Source organism: Sebastes fasciatus, chromosome 9, assembly GCF_043250625.1.
Source record: "Sebastes fasciatus isolate fSebFas1 chromosome 9, fSebFas1.pri, whole genome shotgun sequence".
Lineage (NCBI taxonomy): Eukaryota > Metazoa > Chordata > Actinopteri > Perciformes > Sebastidae > Sebastes > Sebastes fasciatus.
This window is the reverse complement of record NC_133803.1, coordinates 36,245,242-36,262,167: the sequence shown is the minus strand read 5'-3', so window position 1 is coordinate 36,262,167 and position 16,926 is coordinate 36,245,242. Positions and strand designations below refer to the sequence as shown.

The 16,926-nt window shown below is 47.1% G+C and overlaps 1 protein-coding gene and 2 long non-coding RNA genes across 12 annotated transcripts in view; 1 reads left to right on the top strand and 2 right to left on the bottom strand.

Annotated features, from left to right (window-relative positions):
• The first annotated feature begins 5,124 nt into the window (after positions 1-5,124).
• The window catches only part of LOC141774650 (transient receptor potential cation channel subfamily V member 6), a 23,344-nt gene continuing 11,542 nt past the window's right edge, over positions 5,125-16,926 (top strand). For 3 of the 6 annotated variants that reach the window (XM_074647480.1, XM_074647479.1, XM_074647476.1), the window contains exons 1-10: positions 5,125-5,315; positions 5,473-5,590; positions 8,088-8,274; positions 8,354-8,511; positions 9,653-9,739; positions 10,695-10,845; positions 11,948-12,109; positions 12,529-12,692; positions 12,990-13,101; positions 15,269-15,297. In XM_074647480.1, coding sequence (XP_074503581.1) covers positions 5,263-5,315; positions 5,473-5,590; positions 8,088-8,274; positions 8,354-8,511; positions 9,653-9,739; positions 10,695-10,845; positions 11,948-12,109; positions 12,529-12,692; positions 12,990-13,101; positions 15,269-15,297 — 1,221 coding nt within the window. In that variant the 5' untranslated portion in view covers positions 5,125-5,262. Of the gene's footprint in view, positions 5,316-5,472; positions 5,591-8,087; positions 8,275-8,353; positions 8,512-9,652; positions 9,740-10,694; positions 10,846-11,947; positions 12,110-12,528; positions 12,693-12,989; positions 13,102-15,268; positions 15,298-16,926 lie in introns of those variants that run through there. The other 3 variants (XM_074647477.1, XM_074647478.1, XM_074647481.1) reach the window with 3 other exon arrangements.
• On the bottom strand, positions 5,512-5,854 carry LOC141774652 (uncharacterized). Its single transcript, XR_012595401.1, has 3 exons — positions 5,755-5,854; positions 5,654-5,724; positions 5,512-5,606 (listed from the first exon to the last, which is right to left on the bottom strand). It is a non-coding gene; the product is annotated as an uncharacterized LOC141774652 (long non-coding RNA).
• LOC141774651 (uncharacterized) overlaps positions 16,481-16,926 on the bottom strand; it is a 984-nt gene continuing 538 nt past the window's right edge. For 2 of the 5 annotated variants that reach the window (XR_012595396.1, XR_012595399.1), the window contains exons 4-5: positions 16,767-16,863; positions 16,487-16,694 (exon numbers count right to left, since the gene is read on the bottom strand). This is a non-coding gene — a long non-coding RNA (uncharacterized LOC141774651). Of the gene's footprint in view, positions 16,695-16,754; positions 16,924-16,926 lie in introns of all 5 variants that reach the window. The other 3 variants (XR_012595397.1, XR_012595400.1, XR_012595398.1) reach the window with 3 other exon arrangements.

Below are 16,926 nucleotides of genomic sequence, written 5' to 3'. Positions count from 1 at the left end.
CTGTGTGGACTAAATGTGTAATCAATACAATCAATCAATGTGATTCAATCTGTTTCAATGAGTAATAATAATAATAATAAAGGTGATATTTGTGTCTCCAGCCGGCTGCGCTGACTCTCTCATTAAAGAGCTGCATCATTTCAGGATCCTAGGAGACCATCAGGTCAGTGGGTTTCCTCCTCATATATTATATACTATTTATATATATATCTGTATATATATATAGATATACACACATTTATATGTATTTACTACACGACTTTGTGAATACTCCATTCTGATTGGTCAATCACGGCGTTCTAAGGTCTGTTATTTCTTTTTAACAGACCGTTGCTACGTATAACAGACCGTTGCTAGGTATAGCAGACCGTTGCTACGTATAACAGACCGTTGCTAAGTATAACAGACCGTTGCTACGTATAACAGACCGTTGCTAGGTATAGCAGACCGTTGCTATGTATAACAGACCGTTGCTAAGTATAACAGACCGTTGCTACCGTTGCTACGTAAAACAGACCGTTGCTACCGTTGCTACGTATAACAGACCGTTGCTACGTACAACAGACTGTTGCTCAGTAAGTAGCCGTGTAATAAGCAGGATAATGTCCAGCTAGCTGGTCATTGGTCGGTTCATTATTAAGGGATAATGCACAATTAGCCGGTCATTGGTCAGTTCATTATTAAGGGATAATGTACAGCTAGCCGGTCATTGGTCAGTTCATTATTAAGGGATAATGTACAGCTAGCCGGTCATTGGTCGGTTCATTATTAAGGGTTAATGTAAAGATAGCCGGTCATTGGTCGGTTCATTGTTAAGGGATAATGTACAGCGAGCCGGTCATTGGTCGGTTCATTATTAAGGGATAATGTACAGCTAGTCGGTCATTGGTCGGTTCATTATGAAGGGTTAATGTAAAGATAGCCGGTCATTGGTCGGTTCATTATTAAGGGATAATGTACAGCTAGCCGGTCATTGGTCAGTTCATTATTAAGGGATAATGTACAGCTAGCCGGTCATTGGTCAGTTCATTATTAAGGGATAATGTACAGCTAGCCGGTCATTGGTCAGTTCATTATTAAGGGATAATGTACAGCGAGTCGGTCATTGGTCGGTTCATTATTAAGGGATAATGTACAGCGAGCCGGTCATTGGTCAGTTCATTATTAAGGGATAATGTACAGCGAGTCGGTCATTGGTCGGTTCATTATTAAGGGATAATGTACAGCGAGCCGGTCATTGGTCGGTTCATTGTTAAGGGATAATGTACAGCGAGCCGGTCATTGGTCGGTTCATTATTAAGGGATAATGTACAGCTAGTCGGTCATTGGTCGGTTCATTATGAAGGGTTAATGTAAAGATAGCCGGTCATTGGTCGGTTCATTATTAAGGGATAATGTACAGCTAGCCGGTCATTGGTCAGTTCATTATTAAGGGATAATGTACAGCTAGCCGGTCATTGGTCAGTTCATTATTAAGGGATAATGTACAGCTAGCCGGTCATTGGTCAGTTCATTATTAAGGGATAATGTACAGCGAGTCGGTCATTGGTCGGTTCATTATTAAGGGATAATGTACAGCGAGCCGGTCATTGGTTGGTTCATTATTAAGGGATAATGTACAGCTAGCCGGTCATTGGTCGGTTCATTATTAAGGGATAATGTACAGCTAGCTGGTCATTGGTTGGTTCATTATTAAGGGTTAATGTAAAGATAGACGGTCATTGGTCGGTTCATTATTAAGGGTTAATGTAAAGATAGCCGGTCATTGGTCGGTTCATTGTTAAGGGATAATGTACAGCGAGCCGGTCATTGGTCTGTTCATTATTAAGGGATAATGTACAGCTAGTCGGTCATTGGTCGGTTCATTATGAAGGGTTAATGTAAAGATAGCCGGTCATTGGTCGGTTCATTATTAAGGGATAATGTACAGCTAGCCGGTCATTGGTCAGTTCATTATTAAGGGATAATGTAGAGCTAGCCGGTCATTGGTCAGTTCATTATTAAGGGATAATGTACAGCTAACCGGTCATTGGTCGGTTCATTATTAAGGGATAATGTACAGCGAGCCGGTCATTGGTCGGTTCATTATTAAGGGATAATGCACAATTAGCCGGTCATTGGTCAGTTCATTATTAAGGGATAATGTACAGCTAGCCGGTCATTGGTCAGTTCATTATTAAGGGATAATGTACAGCTAGCCGGTCATTGGTCGGTTCATTGTTAAGGGATAATGTACAGCTAGCCGGTCATTGGTCGGTTCATTATTAAGGGATAATGTACAGCTAACCGGTCATTGGTCGGTTCATTGTTAAGGGATAATGTACAGCTAGCCGGTCATTGGTCGGTTCATTATTAAGAGATAATGTACAGCTAACCGGTCATTGGTCGGTTCATTGTTAAGGGATAATGTACAGCTAGCCGGTCATTGGTCGGTTCATTGTTAAGGGATAATGTACAGCGAGCCGGTCATTGGTCGGTTCATTATTAAGGGATAATGTACAGCTAACCAGTCATTGGTCGGTTCATTGTTAAGGGATAATGTACAGTTAGCCGGTCATTGGTCGGTTCATTGTTAAGGGATAATGTACAGCTGGCCGTTCATTGTAGTGAAATAAACCCCTTCAAGGGTGATGAGGGTGCAGCGTCGCCCTGTCAGGGATTCTTTCACAACAATGACCAGCTCGCTGTACATTATCTCTTATATAACATCACCATGTTTCCATCAGTCTACACTCAATAAACCACGGTGACAAGGTTTATTGGTGTCAGTATTCAGACCTCTGGCTGTGTTCAGGTTAGGGGTGTCACGGTAAACCGGTTAGCTGTACATTATCCCTTGAGAAAAATGTATATCGTGACAACTCCAGTTCAGGAGCATCATCCTGTTCTCCGTAGTTCTCCTATAGATGTGTATCTGTCCCTATAGATGTGTACCTGTCCCTATAGATGTGTATCTGTCCCTATAGATCTGTACCTGTCCCTATAGATGTGTACCTGTCCCTTTTAGATGTGTATCTGTCCCTATAGATGTGTACCTGTCCCTATAGATGTGTACCTGTCCCTTTAGATGTGTACCTGTCCCTATAGATGTGTATCTGTCCCTATAGATGTGTATCTGTCCCTATAGATGTGTACCTGTCCCTTTAGATGTGTACCTGTCCCTATAGATGTGTACCTGTCCCTTTAGATGTGTACCTGTCCTGTCCCTATAGAGGTGTACCTGTCCCTATAGATGTAAAACAACCTTTTAAATGTGCCTCTGTGTAACATTAATCTCTACAGATGGAGTTTATATCTCATCTATCATGTGAAGACATGTAAAGAGGGGTTGTGTGGGCCGATAGAAGGCCAACTGAAGGATGTAGTTGAGGTCCAGTTCCTGGTTCTGGTCCAGTTCCTGGTTCTGGTCCAGTTCCTGGTTCTGTTCACTTTATTTAGTATATTCTAGTTTATAGTTCGTAGAAGGAGATCAGTGGGACTGATTTAATGTGATACGATGTGATACAGCTGTTCAGGGTCGTCTGTTTACAGATGTTCTGAGTTCAGACCCGGCTGCTTTGGTCTGGTTCTGGATGTGTATATAGAGGTGTGTATGTAGAGGTGTGTATGTAGAGGTGTGTGTGTAGAGGTGTGTATATAGAGGTGTGTGTGTAGAGGTGTGTGTGTAGAGGTGTGTATGTAGAGGTGTGTGTGTGTAGAGGTGTGTATATAGAGGTGTGTATGTAGAGGTGTGTATGTAGAGGTGTGTGTGTAGAGGTGTGTATATAGAGGTGTGTGTGTAGAGGTGTGTGTGTAGAGGTGTGTATGTAGAGGTGTGTGTGTGTAGAGGTGTGTGTGTGTAGAGGTGTGTATGTAGAGGTGTGTGTGTGTAGAGGTGTGTATGTAGAGGTGTGTGTGTGTAGAGGTGTGTGTGTAGAGGTGTGTGTGTGTAGAGGTGTGTATGTAGAGGTGTGTGTGTAGAGGTGTGTATATAGAGGTGTGTGTGTAGAGGTGTGTGTGTAGAGGTGTGTATGTAGAGGTGTGTGTGTGTAGAGGTGTGTGTGTGTAGAGGTGTGTATGTAGAGGTGTGTATGTAGAGGTGTGTGTGTAGAGGTGTGTATGTAGAGGTGTGTGTGTGTAGAGGTGTGTGTGTGTGTGTAGAGGTGTGTGTGTAGAGGTGTGTGTGTGTAGAGGTGTGTGTGTGTAGAGGTGTGTGTGTGTAGAAGTGTGTGTGTGTGTGTGTAGAGGTGTGTGTGTGTAGAGGTGTGTGTGTGTAGAGGTGTGTATGTAGAGGTGTGTGTGTAGAGGTGTGTGTGTGTGTGTGTAGAGGTGTGTATGTAGAGGTGTGTGTGTAGAGGTGTGTGTGTGTGTGTAGAGGTGTGTATGTAGAGGTGTGTGTGTGTAGAGGTGTGTGTGTGTAGAGGTGTGTGTGTGTAGAGGTGTGTATGTAGAGGTGTGTGTGTAGAGGTGTGTGTGTGTGTGTGTGTAGAGGTGTGTGTGTGTGTAGAGGTGTGTGTGTGTAGAGGTGTGTATGTAGAGGTGTGTGTGTAGAGGTGTGTGTGTAGAGGTGTGTGTGTGTGTAGAGGTGTGTATGTAGAGGTGTGTGTGTAGAGGTGTGTGTGTGTAGAGGTGTGTATGTAGAGGTGTGTGTGTAGAGGTGTGTATGTAGAGGTGTGTGTGTGTAGAGGTGTGTATGTAGAGGTGTGTGTGTAGAGGTGTGTATGTAGAGGTGTGTATATAGAGGTGTGTGTGTGTGTAGAGGTGTGTATGTAGAGGTGTGTGTGTGTAGAGGTGTGTGTATGTAGAGGTGTGTGTGTAGAGGTGTGTGTGTGTAGAGGTGTGTGTGTAGAGGTGTGTATGTAGAGGTGTGTGTGTAGAGGTGTGTGTGTAGAGGTGTGTGTGTAGAGGTGTGTGTGTGTAGAGGTGTGTATGTAGAGGTGTGTGTGTAGAAGTGTGTGTGTAGAGGTGTGTGTGTGTAGAGGTGTGTATGTAGAGCTGTGTATGTAGAGCTGTGTTGTGACTGTGAACCTAGAGTTGTGCGTTACCACGAGATGATACCGTAACCATGGAAACGGGGTGATGCGGGCTCTGTTTGTGTCTCTCAGTATGGGCGGTACCAGCAGTACGGGGCAGAGGAGTGCCTGCTGACGATTGGAGGACTGATGTGTCCGTCACCGGGCTGCGGGGCGGGGCTTCTCCCGGCTGACGGCAGCAGCAGGGTTCAGTGCGACCGCCGGCTCGGCTGCGGCTTCGTCTTCTGCAGACGCTGCAGGGAGGAGTACCATGAGGGGGCGTGTCCCGCCGAGCAGGCCCCGCCCACTGCTGAAGACTCTCAGGTAAACTGACCAATCACAGAGCTGATCAATCACAGAGCTAATCAATAACAGAGCTGACCAATCACAGAGCTGACCAATCAATAATCCTCCTCTCCTCTCCTCTCCTCTCCTCTCCTCTCCTCTCCTCTCCTCTCCTCTCTCCTCTCTCCTCTCTCAGGGTTTTGTGGTGGAGGATGAGGCGTCTCTCAGAGGGAGGTGGGATCGAGCGTCTCTTCTCCTCCTTCAGGAGACGACTAAACGTTGCCCTCAGTGTTCAGTTCCTGTTGAGAGAAACGGTAAAACTTCATCATACTAAACCCCCCCTAACCTCTACCCTCCTAACCTCCTATCCTCCTAACCCCTAACCTCCTACCCTCCTACCCTCCTAACCTCCTAACCTCCTAACCCCCTAACCTCCTAACCTCCTAACCTCCTAACCCCTAACCTCTAACCTCCTAACCCCTACCCTCCTAACCCCTACCCTCCTAACCCCTAACCTCCTAACCCCTAACCCCTAACCCCTAACCTCCTAACCTCCTAACCCCTACCCTCCTAACCTCCTAACCCCTAACCTCCTAACCTCCTAACCGCCTAACCCCTACCCTCCTAATCCCTAACCTCCTAACCCCTACCCTCCTAACCTCCTAACCCCTACCCTCCTAATCCCTAACCTCCTAACCTCCTAACCCCCTAACTAGTATACCCTGTAAGTACTGTGTGAGTACTGTGTGTTTTGTCCCCCTGCAGGCGGCTGTATGCACATGCGGTGTCCTCTGTGTAGAGCAGAGTGGTGTTGGCTTTGTGGAGTCTCCTGGAACACTGAGTGTATGGGGAACCACTGGTTCGGATAAAGAACTGAGTGTATGGGGAACCACTGGTTCGGATAAAGAACTGAGTGTATGGGGAACCACTGGTTCGGATAAAGAACTGAGTGTATGGGGAACCACTGGTTCGGATAAAGAACTGAGTGTATGGGGAACCACTGGTTCGGATAAAGAACTGAGTGTATGGGGAACCACTGGTTCAGATAGAACACTGAGCATATGGGGAACCACTGGTTCAGATAGAACACTGAGCGTATGGGGAACCACTGGTTCGGATAAAACACTGAGCGTATGGGGAACCACTGGTTCGGATAAAGAACTGAGCGTATGGGGAACCACTGGTTCGGATAAAGAACTGAGTGTATGGGGAACCACTGGTTCGGATAAAGAACTGAGTGTATGGGGAACCACTGGTTCAGATAGAACACTGAGCGTATGGGGAACCACTGGTTCGGATAAAAAATTAGTGTATGGGGAACCACTGGTTCGGATAAAACACTGAGCGTATGGGGAACCACTGGTTCGGATAAAGAACTGAGTGTATGGGGAACCACTGGTTCGGATAAAGAACTGAGTGTATGGGGAACCACTGGTTCAGATAGAACACTGAGTGTATGGGGAACCACTGGTTCGGATAAAAAATTAGTGTATGGGGAACCACTGGTTCGGATAAAACACTGAGCGTATGGGGAACCACTGGTTCGGATAAAGAACTGAGCGTATGGGGAACCACTGGTTCGGATAAAACACTGAGCGTATGGGGAACCACTGGTTCGGATAAAGAACTGAGCGTATGGGGAACCACTGGTTCGGATAAAGAACTGAGCGTATGGGGAACCACTGGTTCGGATAAAGAACTGAGTGTATGGGGAACCACTGGTTCAGATAGAACACTGAGTGTATGGGGAACCACTGGTTCGGATAAAAAATTAGTGTATGGGGAACCACTGGTTCGGATAGAACACTGCTCAAAGACACTCGGGCAGCCGTCAGGAGGGAATCAAACCACCGACCTCTCATCACATCTCGGTTCTCCAGCTGGAGCTGATTCTGCTGTCTGTTTGTTTCATTCATTAAAAGTTGATTAAATCATTTCTGTTGATGTCAGTCGTTGGTTTTCATTCAATCTCTTCCCGTTTGAATAAGAGGACTGTTTTGTTTAGTCTGAGACCTGGACCTGGACCTGGAACCTCCACCCACTGATTACATCAACCATAAACCTTTGAGCAGGCTGATAAACGTCACCGTCAGGTGACTTTATGGTTCTGTTTTGTGCAGCTGAAGCTCAAAACTCAGACGGATCCTGATCAGCTCAGTCCTTCAGAACCACCAGGAGAAGACTACAACGGATCCTGATCAGCTCAGTCTGTCAGAACCACCAGGAGAGATCCTGATCAGCTCAGTCCTTCAGAACCAACAGGAGAAGACCAGATCCAGACACAGTTCCTAGCTGATTTTAGGTCTTCATCCAGGATCAAGAACACAAGATACAAAATCTGGAAACTGTTCTGACGGGTCCAGCAGGTTTCAGGAAGTCTATCTGGTTACAGGAGGTCCAGCAGGTTTCTGGAGGTCCGGCAGGTTTCTGGAGGTCTGGCAGGTTTAAGAAAGTCCAGCAGGTCTGGAGGTCTGACCTGCTGGACGGAGGCTCAACAGAAGCAGGATGAAGAGGGGTCCTGGCCCAGTCTGACAGGTCTGCAGAATCCTGGACTGGAGCTGGAGATGACAGGAAGGACCGACACAATCCAGGTGAGTCTGAGCCTGAACCAGAGCCAGGTCCACCTGCAGGCTGTTTGTTTCAGTGTGCTGGGCGTCCCAGCCGGGTGGACTGTCAGGATTGTCAGGACGCCACCGTCAGGAGTGTCGGCCCACATCTAATAAAAAAAGAAAACATTAAAATTAAAGATGAATAATTAATGAATTAATTAATAATCATTAAAGATTAAAAAAGACGACTGACTGTCTTCAGGTCTCGGGTTGTCCCCAGGTATTGGGGTGTCCTCATGTCTCGGGTTGTCCCCAGGTCTCGGGGTGTCCCCAGGTCTCGGGTTGTCCCCAGGTCTCCAGGTCCTTGGTGTCAGCAGCAGTGAAGGCTGCAGCTCGGTGGGCGTCGTACTCCTGCGGCCGTTGTAAGCAGAGAAGAAGAAAACTGACAGGTGACGCAGAGACTCAGAGTCCAGGTGGGTTTTCAGATCTGGACGTATTAAAGTTTTAATATTAATAATTAATGTTCAGGTGTTCAGCTGGAGACGAAGTACAGCGGTCTGGCTGAGGACGATGAAGGTCACGAAGAGCAGAGAGACGAAACCGACACAACGAATAAAAAACAGCTGAATAAAAAACTGATGAATCACTTCAGACAGCTGGCGGCTACCAACCAGGACACTGACCAGGTAACACCAACCAGGACACTGACCAGGTAATACCGACCAGGTAACACCCACCAGGTAACACCGACCAGGTAACACCCACCAGGTAACACCCACCAGGTAACACCGACCAGGACACTGACCAGGTAACACCCATCAGGTAACACCCACCAGGTAACACTGACCAGGTAACACCGACCAGGACACCGACCAGGTAACACCCACCAGGTAACACCAACCAGGACACTGACCAGGTAACACCAACCAGGACACTGACCAGGTAACACCGACCAGGTAACACCCACCAGGTAAAACCCACCAGGTAACACCCACCAGGTAACACCAACCAGGACACTGACCAGGTAACACCAACCAGGACACTGACCAGGTAACACCAACCAGGACACCGACCAGGTAACACTGACCAGGTAACACTGACCAGGACACTGACCAGGTAACACCCACCAGGTAACACCCACCAGGTAACACCAACCAGGACACCGACCAGGTAACACCCACCAGGACACTGACCAGGTAACACCGACCAGGTAACACCCACCAGGTAACACCGACCAGGTAACACCCACCAGGTAACACTGACCAGGTAACACCGACCAGGTAACACCAACCAGGACACTGACCAGGTAACACCCACCAGGTAACACCGACCAGGTAACACCCACCAAGTAACACTGACCAGGTAACACCGACCAGGTAACACCAACCAGGACACTGACCAGGTAACACCGACCAGGTAACACCCACCAGGTAACACCCACCAGGTAACACCGACCAGGACACTGACCAGGTAACACCAACCAGGACACTGACCAGGTAACACTGACCAGGTAACACTGACCAGGTAACACTGACCAGAACACTGACCAGGACACTGACCAGGACACTGACCAGGACACTGACCAGGTAACACTGACCAGGACACTGACCGGGTAACACTGACCAGGACACTGACAAGGTAATACTGACCAGGACACTGACAAGGTAACACTGACCAGGATACTGACCTGGACACTGACCAGGTAACACTGACCAGGTAACACTGACCAGGTAACACAGACCAGGTAACACTGACCAGGTAACACTGACCAGGACACTGACCAGGTAACACTGACCAGGACACTGACCAGGTGTGTGTTGTGTGCAGGTGGATCTGGAGTTCCTGGATGAAGTGATCTCAGACGGAGCCGATCCAAACAGCTCAGACAGATTTGGACAGACGATTCTGCACGAGGTGAACATGTGTTTTATTTATTCTCACTCACAATAACCACTGACTGTAAATATCAAATATCAGAGTGCTGTTAAACAACAGACCACCGGAGACATGATAGACACACAACAACAGAATGTTCAGAACTGTACCGTACCGTACCGAACCATACCGTACCGAACCGAACCATACAGTACCGTACCGAACCATACCGTACCAAACCTAACCATACTATACCGAACCATACCGTACCGAACCATACCGTACCGTACAGAACCATACAGTACCGTACCGAACCATTCCGTACCGTAACCTACCGTACTGAACCATACCATACCGTGCAGAACCATACAGTACCGTACCGAACCATACCGTACCGAACCATACCATACCGAGCCATACAGTACCGTACCGAACCATACAGTACCGTACCGTATGGTAACGCATCGTACCATACCCTACCGCACCATACCGTAATGTACCAAACCATACCGTACCGAACCATACCGTACAGAACCATACAGTACCGTACCGAACCATTCTGTACCGTACCCTACCATACTGTACCCTACCATACTGTACCCTACCATACCGCACCCTACCACACCGTACCGTACCATACTGTACCGTACCGTACCATACCGTACCCTACCATACCGTACCGAACCATACCGTACCGTATCGAACCATTCCGTACCGTACCGTACCGCACCGTACCGCACCGCACCACACCGTACCGCACTGTACCGCACCGTACCGTATATGTTCATTCTACAATCACTTTTTTTTTCACTGTTTTGTATCTAAGATAACTCCAGCGATTTTAGAAAGAACATGTTCTGTTGTTAATGTATCGTACCGTTCCGTACCGTTCCGTACCGTAGCGTACCGCACCGTACCGCACCGTACCGTACCGCACCGTACCGTACCGTACCGTATGTATGTATATATATAATCCCTGGTGTGTGTGTGCCAGATCTCCAGGGCTTGGAGTGTGGATGTGATGCGGTTCTTCTTGGACCGGGGCTCAGACCTCCTCCGGCCGGATCAGTTTGGAGTCACGGCGCTTCATGTGGCCTCTGCGCTGGACTACCAGGACATGGTCCGGTTCCTGCTGGACCGAAAAGGTCTGTGTGGTTGAGTCCAGGTCCGGTGCTCTGTTGATGCTCTCTGTCTGACCCAGAGTCAGTTCACAGCTGCTGAGGCTCATGGGTAGTGTAGTCATGGATGGGTTATTGAACAAATCTACTTGGGACTGGTCCCTCAGGGCCCCTCTGGTCCCTCTGGTTAGAACCAACAGAGCCAACAGAACCAACAGAGCCAACAGAGCCAACAGAACCAACTGAACCAACAGAAACAACAGAACCAACAGAACCAACAAAACCAACAGAACCAACAAAACCAACTGAACCAACAGAAACAACAGAACCAACAGAACCAACTGAACCAACAGAAACAACAGAACCAACAGAGCCAACAGAACCAACAGAACCAACTGAACCAACAGAACCAACTGAGCCAACAGAACCAACAGAGCCAACAGAACCAACAGAGCCAACATAATTAACAGAACCAACTGAACCAACTGAACCAACAGAACCAACAGAACCAACAGAGCCAACAGAACCAACAGAACCAACTGAACCAACAGAAACAACAGAACCAACTGAACCAACAGAGCCAACAGAACCAACTGAGCCAACAGAATTAACAGAACCAACTGAACCAACAGAAACAACAGAACCAACTGAACCAACAGAACCAACAGAACCAACTGAACCAACAGAACCAACAGAACCAACTGAACCAACTGAACCAACTGAACCAACAGAACCAACAGAACCAACAGAACCAACAAAACCAACAGAACCAACAAAACCAACTGAACCAACTGAACCAACAGAAACAACAGAACCAACAGAGCCAACTGAACCAACTGAACCAACAGAAACAACAGAACCAACTGAACCAACAGAACCAACAGGACCAACTGAACCAACAGAACCAACTGAACCAACTGAACCAACAGAACCACGTTCCTGAAGATTCTAACAACTCTTCACAACGATGATTGTTCAGCAGCATTCAACAACTACGACTCAAAGCATCATGTGAGCTGTAGTTGTTGAATCAGATCTACAGATCCTGATTAGACAGTGTGTGTGTGTGTGTGTGTGTGTGTGTGTGTGTGTGTGTGTGTGTGTGTGTGTGTGTGTGTGTTGTCCTCAGCTGATCCAGAGGCTCGGACTCTTCTGGACCAGCAGAGTCCGCTTCACTACGCTGCCAAGAACGATGCTGTTGGTTCCATCAGACTGCTGCTGCAGGCCGGAGCCTCCATCAGCTGCACCGACTACAAACACAGAACGCCGCTGCAGCTCGCCGCCAGCCTGGGTACTACTGACTCTACTGACTCTACTAACTCCACTGACTCCACTGACTCTACTGATTCTACTGACTCCACTGACTCTACTGACTCTACTGACTCCACTGACTCTACTGATTCTACTGACTCCACTGACTCTACTGACTCTACTGACTCCACTGACTCTACTGATTCTACTGACTTTAATGACTCTACTGATTCTACTGACTCTACTGACTCCACTGACTCTACTGATTCTACTGATTCTACTGACTCTACTGATTCTTCTGACTCTACTGACTCTACTGACTCCACTGACTCTACTGATTCTACTGACTCTAATGACTCTACTGACTCCACTGACTCTACTGATTCTACTGACTCTAATGACTCCACTGACTCCACTGACTCTACTGACTCTACTGACACACTGTCTGTATGTTTTCAGAGCGCAGTGAAGCAGCTCGGGTTCTGTTGGAGCTCGGTGCGGAGGCAGGGATGATGGACTCTGATGGACAGCTCTGTATAACTGCTCTGATTGGTCGGATGAGTCCAGTGGTAACAATGTCCCGCCTACTGACCCATACCAGGGCTGTGATTGGTCCAAAAGAAGTCATTATTAAAACGTTCTACTATTTAATGTTGTTGTTTCTCTATTTCAATAAAGACGTTTACATTTGAATTCAGATCATGTTGTAAAATGTGGAGAGATTAATAGAATACAATAGAATAAAGTAGAATACAGTAGAATACAGTAGAATACAGTAGATTACAGTAGATTACAATAGAATAAAGTAGAATACAGTAGAATACAGTAGAATACAGTAGATTACAGTAGATTACAATAGAATAAAGTAGAATACAGTAGAATACAGTAGAAGGTGTTGTGATTGATGTGGTTCTGTTCAGGCCCGGCTGGCGCTCAGTCAGTTCCATGTGACCGACAGGATGACCAGACAGCAGTACTACTACCTGAACCTGTTGGAACCGGAACCACACTCACCTGAGACCAACCTGCAAGGTAACACTGCTACTGCAGTACTACTACGGGTTTACTGCAGTACTACTACGGGTTTACTACAGTACTACTACGGTGTTTAGTACAGTACTACTACGGGTTTACTGCAGTACTACTACGGGTTTACTGCAGTACTACTACGGGTTTACTGCAGTACTACTACGGGTTTACTGAAGTACTACTACGGTGTTTAGTACAGTACTACTAAGGGTTTACCACAGTACTACTACAGGTTTACTACAGTACTACTACGGGTTTACTACAGTACTACTACGGGTTTACTGCAGTACTACTACGGTGTTTAGTACAGTACTACTACGGGTTTACTACAGTACTACTACGGGTTTACTGCAGTACTACTACGGTGTTTAGTACAGTACTACTACGGGTTTAGTACAGTACTACTACGGGTTTACTGCAGTACTACTACGGTGTTTAGTACAGTACTACTACGGGTTTATTGCAGTACTACTACGGTGTTTAGTACAGTACTACTACGGGTTTACTACAGTACTACTACGGGTTTGCTACAGTACTACTACGGGTTTACTGCAGTACTACTACGGGTTTACTGCAGTACTACTACGGTTTTACTACAGTACTACTACGGTGTTTACTGCAGTACTACTACGGGTTTACTGCAGTACTACTACAAGTTTACTACAGTACTACTACGGTGTTTACTGCAGTACTACTACGGTTTTACTACAGTACTACTACGGTGTTTACTGCAGTACTACTACGGGTTTACTGCAGTACTACTACGGTTTTACTACAGTACTACTACGGTGTTTACTGCAGTACTACTACGGGTTTACTGCAGTACTACTACAAGTTTACTACAGTACTACTACAGGTTTACTGCAGTACTACTACGGGTTTACTACAGTACTACTACGGTGTTTACTACAATACTACTACGGGTTTACTGCAGTACTACTACGGGTTTACTGCAGTACTACTACGGGTTTACTACAGTACTACTACGGGTTTACCGCAGTACTACTACGGGTTTACTACAGTACTACTACGGGTTTACCGCAGTACTACTACAGGTTTACCGCAGTACTACTACGGTGTTTAGTACAGTACTACTACGGGTTTACTGCAGTACTACTACGGGTTTACTGCAGTACTACTACGGTGTTTACTACAGTACTACTACGGGTTTACTGCAGTACTACTACGGGTTTACTGCAGTACTACTACGGGTTTACTGAAGTACTACTACGGTGTTTAGTACAGTACTACTAAGGGTTTACCACAGTACTACTACAGGTTTACTACAGTACTACTACGGGTTTACTACAGTACTACTACGGGTTTACTGCAGTACTACTACGGTGTTTAGTACAGTACTACTACGGGTTTACTACAGTACTACTACGGGTTTACTACAGTACTACTACGGGTTTACTGCAGTACTACTACGGTGTTTAGTACAGTACTACTACGGGTTTACTACAGTACTACTACGGGTTTACTGCAGTACTACTACGGTGTTTAGTACAGTACTACTACGGGTTTACTTCAGTACTACTACGGGTTTACTGCAGTACTACTACGGTGTTTAGTACAGTACTACTACGGGTTTAGTACAGTACTACTACGGGTTTACTGCAGTACTACTACGGTGTTTAGTACAGTACTACTACGGGTTTATTGCAGTACTACTACGGTGTTTAGTACAGTACTACTACGGGTTTGCTACAGTACTACTACGGGTTTACTGCAGTACTACTACGGTGTTTAGTACAGTACTACTACGGGTTTAGTACAGTACTACTACGGGTTTACTGCAGTACTACTACGGTGTTTAGTACAGTACTACTACGGGTTTATTGCAGTACTACTACGGTGTTTAGTACAGTACTACTACGGTGTTTAGTACAGTACTACTACGGGTTTACTACAGTACTACTACGGGTTTGCTACAGTACTACTACGGGTTTACTGCAGTACTACTACAGGTTTACTGCAGTACTACTACGGTGTTTAGTGCAGTACTACTACAGGTTTACTGCAGTACTACTACGGTGTTTAGTACAGTACTACTACCCGAACCTGTTGGAACAGGTACCATACAGTGCTGTCTCACTCATTGACCTGTCTGTCTCTACCTGTCTGTCTCTACCTGTCTGTCTGACTGAGTGTCTGTTGTGTTTTGTAGATGCAGTCATCAGTGAGCCGACGTCTCCAGTGAGTTCCATCAGTTACCCGTAGTCCAGTTCCATCAGTTACCCGTAGTCCAGTTCCATCAGTCACCCGTAGTCCAGTTCCATCAGTCACCCGTAGTCCAGTTCCATCAGTCACCCGTAGTCCAGTTCCATCAGTCACCCGTAGTCCAGTTCCATCAGTTACCCGTAGTCCAGTTCCATCAGTTACCCGTAGTCCAGTTCCATCAGTCACCCGTAGTCCAGTTCCATCAGTTACCCGTAGTCCAGTTCCATCAGTTACCCGTAGTCCAGTTCCATCAGTTACCCGTAGTCCAGTTCCATCAGTTACCCGTAGTCCAGTTCCATCAGTTACCCGTAGTCTAGTTCCATCAGTCACCCGTAGTCCAGTTCCATCAGTCACCCGTAGTCCAGTTCCATCAGTCACCCGTAGTCCAGTTCCATCAGTCACCCGTAGTCCAGTTCCATCAGTCACCCGTAGTCCAGTTCCATCAGTTACCCGTAGTCCAGTTCCATCAGTTACCCGTAGTCCAGTTCCATCAGTCACCCGTAGTCCAGTTCCATCAGTCACCCGTAGTCCAGTTCCATCAGTCACCCGTAGTCCAGTTCCATCAGTTACCCGTAGTCCAGTTCCATCAGTCACCCGTAGTCCAGTTCCATCAGTCACCCGTAGTCCAGTTCCATCAGTTACCCGTAGTCCAGTTCCATCAGTTACCCGTAGTCCAGTTCCATCAGTTACCCGTAGTCCAGTTCCATCAGTCACCCGTAGTCCAGTTCCATCAGTCACCCGTAGTCCAGTTCCATCAGTTACCCGTAGTCCAGTTCCATCAGTTACCCGTAGTCCAGTTCCATCAGTCACCCGTAGTCCAGTTCCATCAGTTACCCGTAGTCCAGTTCCATCAGTTACCCGTAGTCCAGTTCCATCAGTCACCCGTAGTCCAGTTCCATCAGTCACCCGTAGTCCAGTTCCATCAGTCACCCGTAGTCCAGTTCCATCAGTTACCCGTAGTCCAGTTCCATCAGTCACCCGTAGTCCAGTTCCATCAGTCACCCGTAGTCCAGTTCCATCAGTCACCCGTAGTCCAGTTCCATCAGTCACCCGTAGTCCAGTTCCATCAGTCACCTGTAGTCCAGTTCCATCAGTTACCCGTAGTCCAGTTCCATCAGTTACCCGTAGTCCAGTTCCATCTGTCCTGTGGCTCACCTGTCTGTCTCTCTGCCTGTCTGTCTCTCTACCTGTCTGTCTCTCTACCTGTCTGTCTACCTGTCTCTCTGTCTGTCTCTCTACATGTCTGTCTGTCTATCTGTCTCTCTCTCTCTCTCTGTCTCTCTACCTGTCTCTCTACCTGTCTCTCTACCTGTCTCTCTACCTGTCTGTCTCTCTGCCTGTCTGTCTACCTGTTTCTCTACCTGTCTGTCTACCTGTCTGTCTCTCTGCCTGTCTGTCTCTCTACCTGTCTGTCTCTCTGCCTGTCTGTCTACCTGTCTCTCTACCTGTCTGTCTCTCTGCCTGTCCTGTCTCTCTACCTGTCTGTCTCTCTACCTGTCTCTCTACCTGTCTGTCCCTCTACCTGTCTGTCTCTCTACCTGTCTCTCTACCTGTCTCTCTACCTGTCTGTCCCTCTACCTGTCTGTCTACCTGTCTCTCTACCTG